Source organism: Durio zibethinus, chromosome 24 (assembly GCF_047325235.1).
Source record: "Durio zibethinus cultivar Kanyao isolate XHJ-2024 chromosome 24, ASM4732523v1, whole genome shotgun sequence".
NCBI classification, from domain to species: Eukaryota; Viridiplantae; Streptophyta; class Magnoliopsida; order Malvales; family Malvaceae; genus Durio; species Durio zibethinus.
In genome coordinates, this window is record NC_143185.1 from 18,181,531 (window position 1) to 18,197,848 (window position 16,318).

At 34.0% G+C, this 16,318-nt stretch overlaps 2 protein-coding genes across 2 annotated transcripts; both read left to right on the forward strand.

Annotated features, from left to right (window-relative positions):
- The first annotated feature begins 987 nt into the window (after nucleotides 1-987).
- LOC111316157 (serine hydroxymethyltransferase 1, mitochondrial) lies at nucleotides 988-5,697 on the forward strand. The gene is made up of 15 exons (XM_022918167.2): nucleotides 988-1,181; nucleotides 1,271-1,321; nucleotides 1,413-1,499; nucleotides 1,688-1,809; nucleotides 1,921-1,997; nucleotides 2,228-2,352; nucleotides 3,111-3,203; nucleotides 3,522-3,614; nucleotides 3,728-3,925; nucleotides 4,042-4,212; nucleotides 4,463-4,540; nucleotides 4,725-4,836; nucleotides 4,910-5,020; nucleotides 5,141-5,307; nucleotides 5,485-5,697. The coding sequence occupies exons 1-14, from the start codon at nucleotides 1,092-1,094 to the stop codon at nucleotides 5,284-5,286; spliced, it is 1,554 nt and encodes a 517-aa protein (XP_022773902.1). The 5' UTR covers nucleotides 988-1,091; the 3' UTR covers nucleotides 5,287-5,307; nucleotides 5,485-5,697.
- Nucleotides 5,698-7,079: 1,382 nt separating this feature from the next.
- Nucleotides 7,080-15,119, forward strand: LOC111317019 (organellar oligopeptidase A, chloroplastic/mitochondrial-like). Its single transcript, XM_089753929.1, is given in 19 exon segments — nucleotides 7,080-7,328; nucleotides 8,002-8,125; nucleotides 8,128-8,168; nucleotides 8,590-8,713; nucleotides 9,048-9,124; nucleotides 9,443-9,586; nucleotides 9,699-9,849; nucleotides 9,852-9,928; nucleotides 9,995-10,085; nucleotides 10,616-10,737; nucleotides 10,880-10,987; nucleotides 11,090-11,335; nucleotides 12,140-12,285; nucleotides 12,840-12,957; nucleotides 13,267-13,426; nucleotides 14,120-14,151; nucleotides 14,490-14,555; nucleotides 14,629-14,700; nucleotides 14,887-15,119. Coding segments are annotated over 19 exon segments (2,112 nt in total). The 5' UTR covers nucleotides 7,080-7,196; the 3' UTR covers nucleotides 14,968-15,119.
- Nucleotides 15,120-16,318: the final 1,199 nt, after the last annotated feature.

The following is a 16,318-nucleotide window of genomic DNA, read 5'->3' on the forward strand; positions in this document are numbered from 1 at the left end:
AAGCCATTTAAATATTTTTTCTTCTACTTTCTTGCTTTCCTTCACAGATCGGTTTCTTGTTTTCCATTGACAAGTCAGTAAGTGGAAGAAGGAAAGTTTGTAAAAATTTTGTTCCACAAGCTACAGTATAAAAACCAAAAATAATTAAAAGGAAACAAAAAATTACTTAGCTCATTTTTCTTAATAATTCATGAAGAAAGTTTGTTAATTATTAAAAAAAAAACTTAACAATTAACTTAATTGACCATGCTAATATGATGTTAACCTAATTGATTTGACGTTAATGATTAGATTTGATTTAACAAGAACTCGTTTTGATATATCAATGTATAGAGATTAAATTTACCATTTCATATAAGTAGTAAGTATATAATTAATTGTATAATTTAAAAGAAAAATATTGATTGATGTAAATCATTATTTTGTCCATGCAACTCTATAAATGCCAACTGAACATTAGGTTAAATGGCATGACATGTGATGCTGCTTTTAGAGATTGCAAGTTCAACCACAACCTAACTCAAGCTTCAATGTCTGGGTTAGCCCAATGGTGTACTAGACTTCGAAACTGTCCGTTCAGGCTGAAAGCCCAAGGCCCAATATTAAAGGTTAGTGTGCTGTGGCCTAGGTCCCAACCGCCCCATCCAGTAACAAAAATACAAAATCTGGAAGAAAAAATGACGGAAGAAAAGTATAAAACTTGGTGGCAAAATTTCTCTCTCAAATGCCTTGGGATTCTATCAACTTTTATCTCTCTGAGGTTTAATTCTGTGGCTAAGAAATGCATAGTTTTGGATAGGGCCTTCATGGCCAGTTGTCTTCTCATGCATATCTCATATTCAATTTCTCCATCTAAATTACTATTTCAACCCATTAGAAAAAAAAAACCCAAAGACAAAGGAGCCCACCATAAAGGGTGGGAGCCACTAACGGCTGAAGGGTGGTCGTTACTCGTCAAGGAGACAAAATCTTTGGAGGGTAAAGCTCACCCTCACTCAATGCCACAAACAAAACCTTAAGCAAACATGCCATTCCCTTCCAAACTATAACAGACTTGTTCTACAGCTTCGGCACCCAACAAAGAAAAGAAAATGGCGATGGCAACGGCGCTTCGACGGCTCTCCTCGTCCATTGACAAGCCTTTCCGTCCTTTTTTCAATGCCACCTCCCTCTGTTTTATGGTCTCTTCTTTTCTTCTCCTCTCTTTCATTTCTTCTTCTAAAATTATATAATGATATCTTGTTTGATCTTTTTCCTTTTGTGGGTGCAGTCGTCATTACCACATGAAGCTGTGTACGAGAAGGAGAAACCTGGGGTTATTGTAAAACTCCATTTTTTTTTCTTTCAATTTATTTATTTTATATTAAAATACTTTTTTTGTATGAAAAAATTGTTATCTTCTTTCTTTACAGTGGCCAAAGCAACTCAATGCTCCACTTGAAGTCGTTGATCCTGAAATTGCCGATATCATCGAGCTTGAAAAAGCACGTCAATGGAAGGTACCTTAATCCAATTTTGCCAACCTTTTTTTTTTTTTAAATTCATTTCCTTCACATTTATATCATGTTTTTGGTCTGATACATAGACTTTGATAATCAGGAAATGCATATTGATTATTTCTACATGCTAAAATATATAGTTTTAAGGTTATTAATTTCACTGAAATAAAACTTGTTTGGTGTTGAAGGGACTGGAACTCATTCCTTCGGAAAACTTCACTTCGGTGTCGGTGATGCAAGCAGTTGGGTCTATAATGACCAACAAGTACAGTGAAGGGTATCCGGGTGCAAGATACTATGGAGGGAATGAGTATGTTCATCCTTCTAATCTCATTAATCTACTTGGGTTATTGATGTGACCAGAATTAGTAAATTCATGTTGTATTATGATGCTTGAGTGATTTTAACTTTCATATTTTAGGTACATCGACATGGCAGAGTCGTTGTGTCAGAAGCGGGCTCTGGAAGCATTCAGGTTGGATCCTGATAAATGGGGAGGTAAAAGATATGTCTAATTTGATTATGGAAAGAGAATCAATGGTAATAGTTTGTTTTTCTTAGTTAGCTTTTTATATGTACCTAGAACTTTTATGATTTAATTACTTGTGGATGTTTGAAGAAGATAGTATAGGCATGCTTTGAAAATAATTTTTGTTGCTGCTTTGAGCTTTGTTAGCATTTGATTGTTGACACGCTTTCTATGTTTATCATGATCTGTTGTATGGCAGTGAATGTGCAGCCCCTTTCTGGTTCTCCAGCCAATTTTCAAGTTTACACTGCATTATTAAAGCCTCATGACAGAATCATGGCACTTGATCTTCCTCATGGTGGGCATCTCTCTCATGGTTATCAGGTACTTCAAAATTTCATAGCTAATTTTGTTGCTTTGAATTGTCCTTACTTCCTGACAGTAAGTGCAGTATGACTTTGCAATCAAGTTTTAAGCTAAGACTGCTAGAAATTATTGTCTTCAAACATCAGACGGATGCCTCAGCAATTGCTGGAGTTACTTAAAATGAAATTACAGGGGTTGCTGATGTATGATTGTCCCCTATTTTCTTTCCTTCTTTGTTTGATTGAATGAAAAAAGTGGAGAGAGTAAAAAGATAGTAGTAATAGTTAAGAAATGAAGCCATCATTTTGACATCTTTTTATACATTTGTTATTTCTTAGAATAGATACTTAGTACAAGTTTTAGACTTTTAGTTAAACTTCTATAGTCCTCTTTCAGAGTCTCAGTCTCATGTGATATTCTCCAAGTTTCTCCCGGCACAGATATTCTGCCTAGTTTTCCCACCCTCATTTTTAGAACAGACAGACATGAGTCGAATTCTTGAAATAAGTGGTCACTCATATTTTTGTCTGTTCATTGAAATTTGAAGGACTTCTTTTGAAGCTTTCATCTCTTTTGCTGCTGTATGATAATGCATGTAACATTCTTTCTCTTTGGAACTGTAGTCCTATGACCAATGAATCTACATCTATACACTCCAAGGATTAAGTGGGTTTAAATTACTGACTGTCAGCACTTTCCTAGGACCTCTTTTTGTTTGTGTCACTATTTTCTGGTTGCAGCTTGATGCTTACGTGGTTTCTTTTATGATTGTGTAGACGGACACCAAAAAGATATCTGCTGTGTCTATATTTTTTGAGACAATGCCATATCGATTGAATGAAAGCACTGGCTATATTGACTATGACCAGGTAATTTATCAGTTCTCATATTGTGATAGCTTCTTAGGTTTCTTTCATTACTTCTTATTCAAAATAGAATAAAATTTCACAGACTACAGCTCATTTTTTGTTTAAAACCATCTGTCTTTCCCATGTAAATGAACACATTTTTCATCTTCGGCTAGGTAGCTGACACTGTGCTGCATCAACTTTTTATATTACTTATAATTGATAGAAGATGTCCCGTGTAGTTTTGGTCTGGTTGTGTAGCTTTTATTGCTTTTGGTTTTTTCAGATCCCCTCAATCACAGCAGAAATGTTTTTTCAAATCAAAATTTTTAATTGCAGTTGGAGAAGAGTGCAACTCTTTTCAGGCCAAAACTAATAGTTGCTGGTGCTAGTGCTTATGCACGTCTATATGATTATGCACATATACGAAAGGTAAACTTCTTTTGATTTATCTAAAGATGTCCAGCTAAGATTGTGAATTTATCATACATCAAAGTTCATGATTTTAACCCTGTTGGATGTCACTTTTGTTTTGCATTAACCAGGTTTGTGACAAGCAAAAAGCAACAATGTTGGCAGACATGGCACACATCAGTGGTTTGGTTGCAGCTGGTGTCATTCCTTCACCTTTTGAGTATGCTGATGTTGTGACCACCACAACTCACAAGTCACTTCGTGGGCCTCGTGGAGCCATGATTTTCTTCAGAAAGGGAGTGAAAGAGATTAACAAACAAGGGAAAGAGGTTAGCTGCTGAAGGGAAACTTTACCTTCTTATACTAATATTAATGTCATTTTTTGCTCTATGCTCTTTCAAAATGGAAGTGGAACAAAAATTTAAACTAGTGATTTTTCGTGCAGGTTTTGTATGATTATGAAGACAAAATTAATCAGGCTGTCTTTCCTGGACTTCAAGGTGGCCCACACAACCACACAATTACTGGTCTAGCAGTTGCACTGAAACAAGCAACTACTCCAGAGTACAAGGCCTACCAAGAGCAAGTTCTTAGTAATTGCTCAAAGTTCGCACAGGTATCATATGCAAGATGCAGCATAATTATTCTACAACAAAGCATGGAAACATCCTTTGTTCTCAACTACTTATTGGAGTTTTTTTTTTTTTTCAGTTTCCTGAAGTTATTCTGTTTATACATTGAAAAAGAATGAAGTATACAAGGAGGCATCCTTAGGGATGTGTTAGAGAATTTTAAACCATAAATACGTATGGTTCTCTCTTCTTAATTGCAATTGTTTTAACCACCAAAATCTCCCAAATTTGCAGACTCTGACTGCGAAGGGATACGAACTTGTTTCTGGTGGAACAGAGAACCACCTAGTCTTGGTTAATCTGAAGAACAAGGTAAAAAAGACATTCTCTTCCTGCTTGTAATTTATTTCCATACTACAAGTTTAAATTGTTACTCTGTTGAGTTTTGATGCAAGGCAATGAATGCTGCTTTCTAGTAGAGATGCTGGCTCGATAAAATGAACCTTATCATGAAGGCTAGGATGAAACTAAGCTTTTATTAGCATCTTGTCGACAGGGCATTGATGGCTCCAGGGTTGAAAAGGTGTTGGAAGCAGTTCATATAGCGGCAAACAAAAACACTGTACCTGGGGATGTGTCTGCTATGGTTCCTGGTGGCATCAGGATGGGTAAAAGCTCTTACTGTTATTGTTGTGCTTACATGACCTAAATTCTGTTCTGACAAGTCCAATTGTACTTCAGGAACCCCTGCTCTGACGTCTAGGGGATTTGTTGAGGAGGACTTTGTTAAGGTAGCAGAATACTTTGATGCAGCTGTGAACTGGGCAGTGAAAATCAAGACTGAAACAAAAGGTTTTTGCAACCCTTTATTCCCTCTGCTCTCTAACGTGTGCTAATAGTACATACTTGGCCTAGGTCCTGAGTCCTGACCACTTCTGTTGCTTGAATATTCTGCTGATTTTTGTAAACCAGGGACAAAGTTGAAAGATTTCGTGGCCACACTGCAGTCTCCCCACTTTCAATCTGAGATTGCAAAACTCCGCCATAATGTTGAGGAGTACGCAAAGCAATTCCCTACAATCGGATTTGAAAAGGGAACCATGAAGTACAAGAATTGAGAAACCAACCTTCTCTGCTAGGTATATTCTAACTTCACCTTGCTAAATCATCTCTTACTAACCTCTTTTGGCATGTCAGCCGCTATTGTAAGTTCCATCTGATGAATTTTAGATTTTCCATTTTTGCAACAAATTATGTTATTCTGATTCTGTTCTCGTTATCGTGTTCTTTACTGATTATTCATCTGGTCGGAACAGGTATGCATGTGCCAGCATTAGTTTTTCCACTTGTGGAGGCGAGGGATAAAATTTTAATGGCAGGCCAATTGTGTAGAATGTGAATTAACAGCTTTTATGGGTAATGAATTGAAAAGTTTGGTTCGAATCTTCACTAAATGTGTATACATATGTTACACATTGACGCTTTGAAACAATAAACCTGCATTGAGATCAAAACTAGTTTTCTTGTTACTGCCTGAATTTGATTCATATGGTACATGCAAGGTTCATTTGAATAACAAAAATACTCTTGACATACATATGTTCATATGAATTGTTCAAGGATTGAAGTTTGAGCTGCAATGGCATCCCAACATTTAACAACTCAATGATTGAAACATATTTCTTTTATTCAAAAAGATGAATTCATATATTTTATTTATTGGAAAACATATTCAATGATCTTATGTCATATTTGATGTATAAGATAATAGATATGATAGAATGATAATTATATTATATTATATTTGTTTTGTATCTAAAAAAAATGATAGAATTATAAAGAGAATTAATTATTTTTTTGACATAAAATAATTCAATCCTTTTAAAGTAGAGATAATTATTTTTAATCTATCATATTAAACTTAAATGTCTTATTATATCTTTAAAAATTATATCAATAATTTAAACTATATATATTTTGAAAAAAAATAATTTTGATCAATAAATAAATTATTTTATATTAATACTTGTATATATCAAATATAAAATAATTATGATATTATTTAATTTAATATTATTCATAATATTATTTTATTATAACCTATCATAATCTTATACATGAAACACACACTTAGATTCTTAAATCTTAATATCCCATATTGAATAAAAACTTATGATTTCTTAATCAAGTTACTATTAAAATGTCAAAATATATAGCATTTTCTTTTAGAGAAACATAGAAACATAGCAACTTTCTTAATCAACCCCTAAAATTGTCATTAAGAGCACCAATTCTATGACTTAAGCCCATCATACTGTACACGTGGCAAACCAAACTTTACCAAAAAAAAAAACCTTTGTCCCACCCCAAAAATATCATCCTGGCAGAATAAATTGAAGTTGTTGATTTCCTCTTGTCCAAGCAAAGGTTACTTCTACAAAAAGCCGTAAGGAGAAAAATAAAAATTACGGGACACTTAGTTTATTCCAAAAAAAAAAAAAAAATACTTTTAGCTTTAGGTTTTATTAGATAGAAAAAAATAAATAAAAAAGAAAAATTATTAATTTAATGATTTAGTTATAAAATACAAAAATAATTCTAAATTTTAATCATTAATTTAATAAATTTTTTATTCTTACATTTTTTATTTTTTTTACGGAACAAAGCATCAGTTAATAGTAAACATGCTCATGGCCTGCTACTGGATTCTCTGTCTCCCACTTAATCCATCCAAATCCTAAAATGCTCCGAAAAGTTTTATTTACACTTCGAATATTTTTTTTTACACTCAATTTCTCTCTTTATAGCATTAAAAGGAAATTGAGTGAAAAGAATTTTTTAAGGTGTTCTTAGAACAAACGCTACGCTTTTTCTTTTGCTCTTGCTCTTGCTTTTGCTTTTGCTTAAATACCACCCTTGTCCTCATTCTTCGTCGTTCTTCTGCCCCCAGACTTTTCACCACTTAACTTCTCCTTCTCTCTCTTCGTCTCCTTCTTCTTTTTCTTGTTTATCTGTCTCTCCTCCTTCAATGGCTTCTTCAGCTTCTGTTGATGAGAACGTTGAGTCCAATCCTATGTTGCAAGATTTCGACTTTCCACCTTTTGATATTGTTGAAGCCAAGCATGTTAGGCCTGGGATTCGTGCCTTGTTGAAGAAACTCGTATGTCCTTTTGATGTTTTGAGCTGTCTTCATTTCTGGGTTTTGATTTTTCTTTTGCCTTGTATTTTTCATTTCATAACCATCTCGACACAGCCTTGTTGATATATATATATATATATATATATATATATATGCATTTCCATGTGTTACATAATTCAGCTCATAGAATTTACTAGATATTGCAAAAAATGATAAAAACGATTGACAGCTTCTATAACAGATTATTGGTCAGCTATCAATACAAATTCTCATGTAAATAGACCAGTAACCAGGAGCCACATCAGTAGAAACAGTTGCACCACCATCTTTGTCTGTATTCTCGTAACCAGCTCCTATTCCAGCCCAGGCTTCATGTCCATCCCAGCTGCTGTCTTCATTTTAGCTACCAACTCAGTTGCTGACTTCACTCTCGGCTCTGCTTTCTCCATTCTCAGCTCAATTTCGGTTGTTTTCAGCTTATTTTTTGCATCATTCATAAATTCAGCTTTCTTTTGTACCCTCAGCTCTTCTCTTCTATTCTTGTCAACCTCTACTTGCATCACGTTGGCCCATAGTTCCATACTGTTACCCTCGTCAGCATATGGATTCATCACAGAAACTTTTTTATATTCTGGTATCTGGGGTTTCTGGATTTTGTGTATTTGATTTTGATATATTTTTGTTGTTTGAGTAGGAGAGTGATCTGGATGAATTGGAGAAGACAGTGGAGCCTTCATGGCCAAAGTTGGTGGAGCCACTAGAAAAGGTTATTGATCGGTTGACTGTTTTGTGGGGAATGGTTAATCATCTTAAGTCTGTTAAGATACAGCCGAGGTCCGTGCTGCCGTTGAAGAAGTCCAGGTTCATTGTTGTCGTCATTATGTTTTCTACTTCCAGACAGTAATTTATGTAACATGCAATATGTATATGAATATTTTTATGCTTGAAGTGCCATCTTCAAAACATTTAGCAATAATCTCGTAGACATCTAATATCTATCTCGTTCTTATCTTAGATTAAGTCACGAATTTGATTTTTATGATTTTGCCATAAATCATAGTATCGTACCACATGATATACGAGGAAGTTAATTTATTTTCTTTCTATCGGTTGGTTAGGAATGGTGGTATACCTAGTGGTTTTGAAGCAATTTGTTTTGGCAGCATGTTCAATTTGATTCTGTTGTTTCTAGAGGTTAATTAAATATGCAGCTTTGCATTACTCAGCGGTCTTTTTTTACACTAACTTTTTGGCCCTTACTATGTTTAGTTTTTCCTTACAGCCTGAAAAAGTGAAGTTTCAACTAAGATTGCGACAAAGTAAACCCATCTACAACCCATTCAAGGCTATTCAAGAATCTCCTGATTGGCAATCACTGAGTGAGGCTCGCAAACGTATTGTAGAAAGTAAGTATCTTTATTTATTTATCTGCATATAAAATAAAAATAGGGAGCTATTTTTCCCATTTTCACTTTGGTGCCTTAATTCAATGCTTAATTTGGTTATCAGATATTGGCCAATACTGATAGCAAAGTCTAAATAGTTTGCTTGCTATAAGAGATATCAAGGTGCAAATTCCAAAAAGGAATGGAAAATAAAAAGAAACTTAAAATTTAGCAATGCTGCCTGTAGATATTGCAGATATAAAAGTGATATCATTTCAACCTGGTTCTTCCATTCCTTTTAGTTTCTATGAGTGTTTGACCTGAGAACTCCTTTTATTTTCTTGTATGTGTCCAGACCAGATAAAGGAAGCTGTTCTTAATGGTGTTTCACTTGAAGCTGATAAAAGAGAGCAGTTTAACAAAATTGAACAGGTTCGTTAATATTAGTTGGGAAGTTAAAGTAACACAACTTACTTGGTGTCATACTACTTTACCATTTTATCTTTTCAAGTCAACTTCTGTGCCAAGTAAATTTAGGAGAATGTAATTAACACAAGTTTTTTCTTTTTTTTTTTTATGTTCTTGGAGCCTGGTTTCTTAGCTTTGTTTTCCTGTCTTCTACGGAAATTCTTCCCGTAAAGTTTAGCAAGCATGGGAATCTGAAAATAACCATATAAATATTTATACTCCATCTTGTCATGCTCATCCCTTTTGGCTATTCCTTTCTGTTTACCATGAGCTGATTTTCAGGAGCTGGAGAGGCTGTCTCACAAATTTAGTGAGAATGTTTTGGATGCCACAAAGAGGTTTGAAAAGCTGATAATGGATAAGAAAGATATTGAGGGTCTGCCTGCAACTGCTCTTGGGCTGGCTGCCCAAACAGCAGTGTCTAAGGTATTCTTTTCCAGAAGTCAGCATATGTTCGCATTTATGAATGGTTTCTCGTTGTCAAGCCTAGCGCAGCTTCTGTTTTTCTGCCATGTAATATATGTTGGTTCTCACCTAGGGGCATGAAAATGCAACCTCTGAGAATGGGCAATGGGTGATTACTTTGGATGCTCCAAGTTTTATTTCTGTTATGAAACATGCTTGTAACCGTGTTTTGCATGAGGAAGTCTACCGTGCTTATATAACTCGGGCATCGAGTGGTGATTTGGATATACACCAATCATCAATCAGATATTGAAGCTTCGGTTGGAAAAGGCTAAGCTTCTCAATTACAATAACTATGCTGAGGTATGAATCGGGAGTATCTAGAAGAATGCATTTTTTTCATAGGCTGACTAAAGCATATTTGATCAGGTAAGCATGGCAACCAAAATGGCTACTGTTGATAAAGCTGAGGAACTATTAGAAAAGCTTCGAAGTGCTTCCTGGAATGCTGCTGTGCAAGGTATTATGCTAGATATAGTTTCTTATTGGGTAGAAAAGATTGCCAGTCTTTGGATCTTTGATTTATCATGTGAAACTTTCTCCTCAAGACTTCTCCGTTTGATTAGAATGACTCTAATTTATGTATCATAGTTTTATTCTTGATATTTCAAAGTTAAATTTTAACTTGCAAACACTGTTTTTGTTGTTAGGGATACATTAATACACTAGCTTATTTTAAATGAAACTCTACTCACAGCAATTAATTTTTTTAACAATTAATTTTTTTATCACTTGTATTACTTGCTATCTTAGTTGACCTTGTATGAATACTGAATTCACCTTGATGCAGCAGTACAAGTTTATGGAGAAAGGTTGCTTTTTCTATGATACAATTTTAGAATTTGATTTTCCTCACGCTCACTATTTCTTGCTTTCCCTCTTTCTCCTAAACAATTGTTGTCCAATATTTTCGTCCTTAATGCAAGCTTTTCTATACAAAATATACATGGGAAGAAATTTTAAGCATATGATCCTTTCTGATCCGTGCAGATGTTGAAGACCTAAAAAGTTACTCCAAAAGTCAAGGTGCATCAGAAGCTGATAATTTGAGCCATTGGGACATCAACTTCTGGAGTGAGAGGCTTCGTGAGTCAAAATACAACATCAATGAGGTTGACTTCTCTCTCTCTCTCTCTCTCTCTCTCTCTCTCTCTCTCTCTCTCTCTCTCTCTCTCTGCTAATTAAGTCATAGCTTGAAGACCTCAGTTTTATGTGAAGGAAACTTATGTCCTTCCTGATGCAAAAATTATACAGGAAGAACTCCGGCCATATTTCTCACTTTCAAAGGTTATGGATGGCCTTTTCAACCTTGCTAAAACACTTTTTGGGATTGATATTGAGCCAGCTGATGGTCTAGCTCCTGTAAGTACTTCCTTGGTTCATCTACACTTTTCTTATCTTCCTATTACATAGATTATTGATTATACATCCTACTAACTTCTATTATTATTATTATTTTTATAGGTTTGGAACAAAGATGTTCGTTTCTACTGTGTCAAAGATTCTTCAGGTAGTCCAATTGCCTATTTTTATTTTGATCCTTACTCTCGCCCATCAGAGAAAAGGGAAGGTGCATGGATGGATGAGGTTGTTTCTCGAAGTCGAGTATTGTCACGTAATGGTACCACAGCGAGGTTACCAGTTGCCCACATGATCTGCAATCAAACACCACCAGTTGGGGACAAGCCAAGCCTCATGACATTCCGTGAAGTAAGTTGAAGACATTGGTTTTAAGCATAATGCTAATGCATATAAATTCTTGTGTTCTGAATGATTAGAACTAGAAGCTAAGGTAACAACAGGAAGCAAACAGGTCCAGAAGCCTAGAGCTTTTCCCCATCTGCAGCCTCTCCCAATTCCTTACCACCAGTAGTAGTGCTTCTGATCTTATCCCCAAAAACCAAAATTTTGATCCTCTTAAGCATTGTGCTTTTAATATTATCAGTTAAAGCAGTCTCATATAAAGTTCTTTATCACGTTTAAGCTAAAAGTACCAAGGTAATACTCCTTTATCAAGTCTGATCATAACTCATACTTTTCAAGTATAAGCATATTTAAACAACATGCTTTCTTTTATGGAATGATACAGGAGCGCTTCTCATTTAGAATTTATTAGATTAAAAAGCATGGCTTTAGTATACTCTTTTGGATAAAGACCCATAATAGGAACAATACATGCAACTGTGTGCTAGACTGCTTGGTTCTAAGAGAGCCTAATCTCCAATAATATTATTGTTTAAACTCAGGCCAGACACTGGCTGAGAGGATGAATATTTGTATGTTTAGCTGATCTCAAATGCTGCTTCCAGAGATTTTGGCTTTATTCTATCTTAAAGTGCTTGCATGTGTGATTTCATGGAATAAGGTAGGATATGCTTTTATCCTGATAGATAAAGATATGTTTCACTGCTTATTGTAGCAATACCGGCTGCTTTGAAGCATATATGACCCTTCTGGATGTTCAAAGTGGCTGCTTTAATTTGCCCCTGTGGACTGATGGATTTCCTTTTTCAGGTTGAGACTGTCTTCCATGAATTTGGCCACGCACTTCAGCATATGCTGACCACGCAAGACGAGGGCCTAGTTTCTGGCACTCGAGGGATTGAGTGGGATGCTGTTGAGTTGCGCTCTCAATTCATGGAAAATTGGTGTTACCACAGGTTAACATCTCCAACAACCAAAATTTATCTCTTTTGGACTGCTTCACTACGTTTTCTTTTTGTTTCTAAAAGAAATAAAATTGGATGTACATGCACGTGGAAAATGCGCATACAAGGCCCAATGTAATAACTTCCTATGCATGCTTTATTAAAGCACCCACTATACTTACGGTATATTATATGGCTTCTTGTTTGTGGTTTCTGGCTTTATGCAACTCTTTAGTGTTTTTACTACTATGTTTGTGGTTAATCATATTGCATTTGATCATAATGTTATGATGCGACAATGGGTTAGGAGAAAACATGTCTAACTGACACTCATGACAGTGAGGCTTGAGCTTGTTTGATCTTTTTGTTCTCATTATTTTATAGGCTGCAGGCAAAATCATGGACAAAATCTAAATTTTCCACATTCTCTAATTAGTTTGTCTGAATATAATTCCCATAGCCACATGTTTGGATATTGCCATTATCATTATGTATATTTCAGTTTTCAAATCAATTATAAATTTCATTAAGTAGATTTTGTTTAAATTGTCTTCTGATTGCTTCAGGCATACATTGATGAGCATTGCAAAGCATTATGAAACAGGGGAGAGCCTCCCTGAAGAGGTCTATTTGAAGCTCCTTGCTGCAAGGACTTTCCGTGCTGGTTCTCTAAGTCTTCGTCAGGTCAGTTGAACTTGTTCTGCCCTTGTGTTACATTCGGTGTACATATTTCTGCAGAAACAATGTGTTTCCTGAGGATTTCTTGTGATGGTTACTGAAGCCTGCCCCTTAATATATGCAGGTACCTTGTGAGGGTTCATTACCTCCATGTTCCCCTCCTCTGTCCTCTTCTTCCTCTTTTTTGCTTTTGTGTTTACCTATCTCTTCTTTCAACCCCTCTCCCACCTCCATGTTGGATTGATTTTGCATGTGGTCCCCTTTAGCATCAGTCTTAGTTGTGCTTACCTATTTCTAACTGTTTGCTTTTTCCAGATTCGATTTGCTAACCTGGATTTGGAGCTTCATACGAAATATATACCGGATGGATCAAAATCTGTTTATGACGTTGATCAGAGAGTTTACCGAGAAACACAAGTGATACCCCCATTGCCAGAAGATAGGTTCCTTTGTAGTTTCAACCATATATTTGCAGGTTTGCTCCTACTTCTTCCAGCCCTCCTCTCTCCTTTTTCGTATGTGCTTTTTACCGGGGATAGTGTCATATTTGGCCCTTACAAAGAAAATTTCCAATGTAGTACTTGTACTTCTAAAATGTGTAATGTGATGTGTAGACTATCATTTTGTGTAATAATTAAAACTCTTAGTTGAAGATGATAACGTGATTAATTACAAATCAGAAGATGATATGTATCCTTATGGATGATGTGGTAATTATTAAGACACATGTCAATCTTTTGATTTGTAGTTAATCACGCTATCATCTTCAACTAAAGGTGTTAACTGAAACATGAAATGATAGTATAAACGTCATATTGCATACTTTGAAGTACAAGTACTACATTGGAAATTTGGCCCCTATGGATGATGTGGCCCTTATTTGAAGTTACACCAAAATAGTAAGGGTTAAGTTTAAAATATATATATATGAACAAATTAAAAAGTTAAAAAATTTTCAAATTAGAAAATATATATATGAACAAATATATATATATATATGAAGTTGCACCAAAATAATAAGGACTAGATTGACACATGGAATGGTAGTATAGGTACACATTGAAATTTTGATAAATTACAGGGGTTAAACACGACATTACCCCTTTACTAATTTGGTGCAACTTCACCTAGGAGATTTTTTTAATTTGTTGACTTTTGTGAATGTCAGGTGAATATGCTGCTGGATACTACAGTTACAAGGTATATTTTATCTTTTATCTTGGTTCTTTCTTAGAAAACTACAATGGAAACATGTTTGAAATGTTTCTGGTCCGAACTAGCTACCGAGGTCTGATTATCGCCAATCTGAGAAAGACGGATATATAACTTATGATCCTTCTCCCTCTCCTTTTCTTTCTTCTCTTTTTTTCTCTCTGAGCCTGCTTTGGCAGCCTAGCTTGTATTAAGTATTTGTCTGCTAAAATCCTGTGTTCATTTTTATGAACTGGGGGCATGATTTGTATCCTTGTTTTTCCTTTTCTTTCCTTTTCCTTTGCCGCTTGCTATGTGATCTGAAATCCTAAATGCTTATTTTGCAGTGGGCAGAAGTGTTGTCTGCAGATGCTTTCTCAGCATTCGAGGATGCTGGATTGGAAGATAGCAAGGTATGGTGGTTGAAAAGGCTGTTTGTTCAGGATTGGTTTTTTAAATCCATCATGTCTAATTGTATTCCAACAGGCTGTTAAAGAAACTGGCCACAAGTTCCGAGATACCATTCTTGCTCTTGGAGGTGGAAAAGCACCATTAAAGGTTAGTTTATACAAATTGTCCATTGACATTCATTTTTAATCATATTTTCTATTTCTTTCCCTTTCTCGGCAATTTTTAAATAAGAGAAACACTGTATTTGGAGTGAAGGTGTTTGTTAGACACTGAAACTTGAAATGAGAAGTGCTTCCATTGAATCTTCTTAACATGAGATGATATTGCATCCAGGTCTTCGTTGAATTCCGTGGCCGCGAACCTTCACCAGAAGCATTACTCAGGCACAATGGATTACTACCAGTCCCAGCCTGAGCTTGAGCTTTTTCTAAGGTGCCATTAAGTGTTACCAAAGAGACATGCATAACAAATTTTCTAGGTCATTACACCACTTATGTTTCAAACTGTCTTTACTTTTAAGGGAAGGTTGAGAAAATGACAAACTTATTTGAAATTGTAGTATTAAATTTGGTTTGGATTGGTTTTTTTATTTTATTTGGATTAAGTTTAAATATTAAATATTTATTAAGTTTGCATTGAGAAGTAAAAAATCAAAAAATGAAACTGAATCGAATTATATATTTTAAATTTTTATAAAATAAAAATAATTATTTTATATTTAAATCTCTTTAAATATATTAAAATTATATTAAAATAATATACAAAAAATTAAAAAATAAATTTTAAAAACCAATACTAAACAAAATCAATAAAATTCAATTTGGATTAGATTGATTTCGAAAAAAATCATTTTAAATTCCTATAAGATTTTTAAAAATATAATATTATATATTATTTAAAAAAATTAAATCAAATTTAATTTGATCTAAATAGATATAAAAGAATACAAAAAGGAAAACAGAAGCCGTCCAGGTTATTGATGGGCGTAGTGCTTATGGATGTCTTATAACCTTAAGATATTTAATCTTGAATTTTCTTTGGAGTTGATCTTTTGTCATCTCTTCTGGTGAAATAGTTTTTGATTCTGGTTGTCTTATCTGCTTGCTCTATGCTTCTAGTTGTTATAACAATCATTTGTTCAAACCCTGAAGCAAAATTGGAGATGGTAAAAGCACAGTGTCCAAAGCATTTGTTTGGTTGATGGCTTGGCTTCAAAGACAAATTTTCTGATAACACTTCCTAGATTAAACCACAAATAAAACTGCTCCTTGAACTACTTAAATTTGAATGATGCGCATTTGCCTGAAAAGTAAATATGATAATTTTAAAAGTTTTATATAAAAAATAATTTAAAATTAATTTTAGTAAAAATTATATATAAACTTAATATAATAATTTTTTATTTTATATATTTTTCACATAAAATAAATGAATATAAATAATCAAATCTATTTAAAATTTATCTGATAAAATTTAAATTTTATTATGTTTTTGATACGGTATCATTATATTACTAATTTAATTTAAATATTAACTTCGAAATCCCTGCAATATAAATTTTTCTTTAAAAATTTTTTCAATAATATTTAGAATAATTTTTTAAATCATAATTATAATAATAATTATTATTTTTTTAATATTATCAAAATTAATCTTATCATTTATTATTTTTAGTAACCGTTTGAATTATCTTTAATTAAATTTAAATATTAATTTCAATAATCTCAAGTCAACATAAATTTTTTTTTTTTTCAATCACAATTAT

What these genes read in the sequence shown, in the direction of transcription:
- LOC111316157 (XM_022918167.2), top strand. Translation starts at nt 1,092, where the DNA reads ATGGCGATGGCAACGGCGCTTCGACGGCTCTCCTCGTCCATTGACAAG. An exon ending in AGGAGAAACCTGGGGTTATT is followed by an intron (nt 1,322 to 1,412) that starts GTAAAACTCCAT and finishes CTTTCTTTACAG; the next exon opens with TGGCCAAAGCAACTCAATGC. An exon ending in AGATACTATGGAGGGAATGA is followed by an intron (nt 1,810 to 1,920) that starts GTATGTTCATCC and finishes TTCATATTTTAG; the next exon opens with GTACATCGACATGGCAGAGT.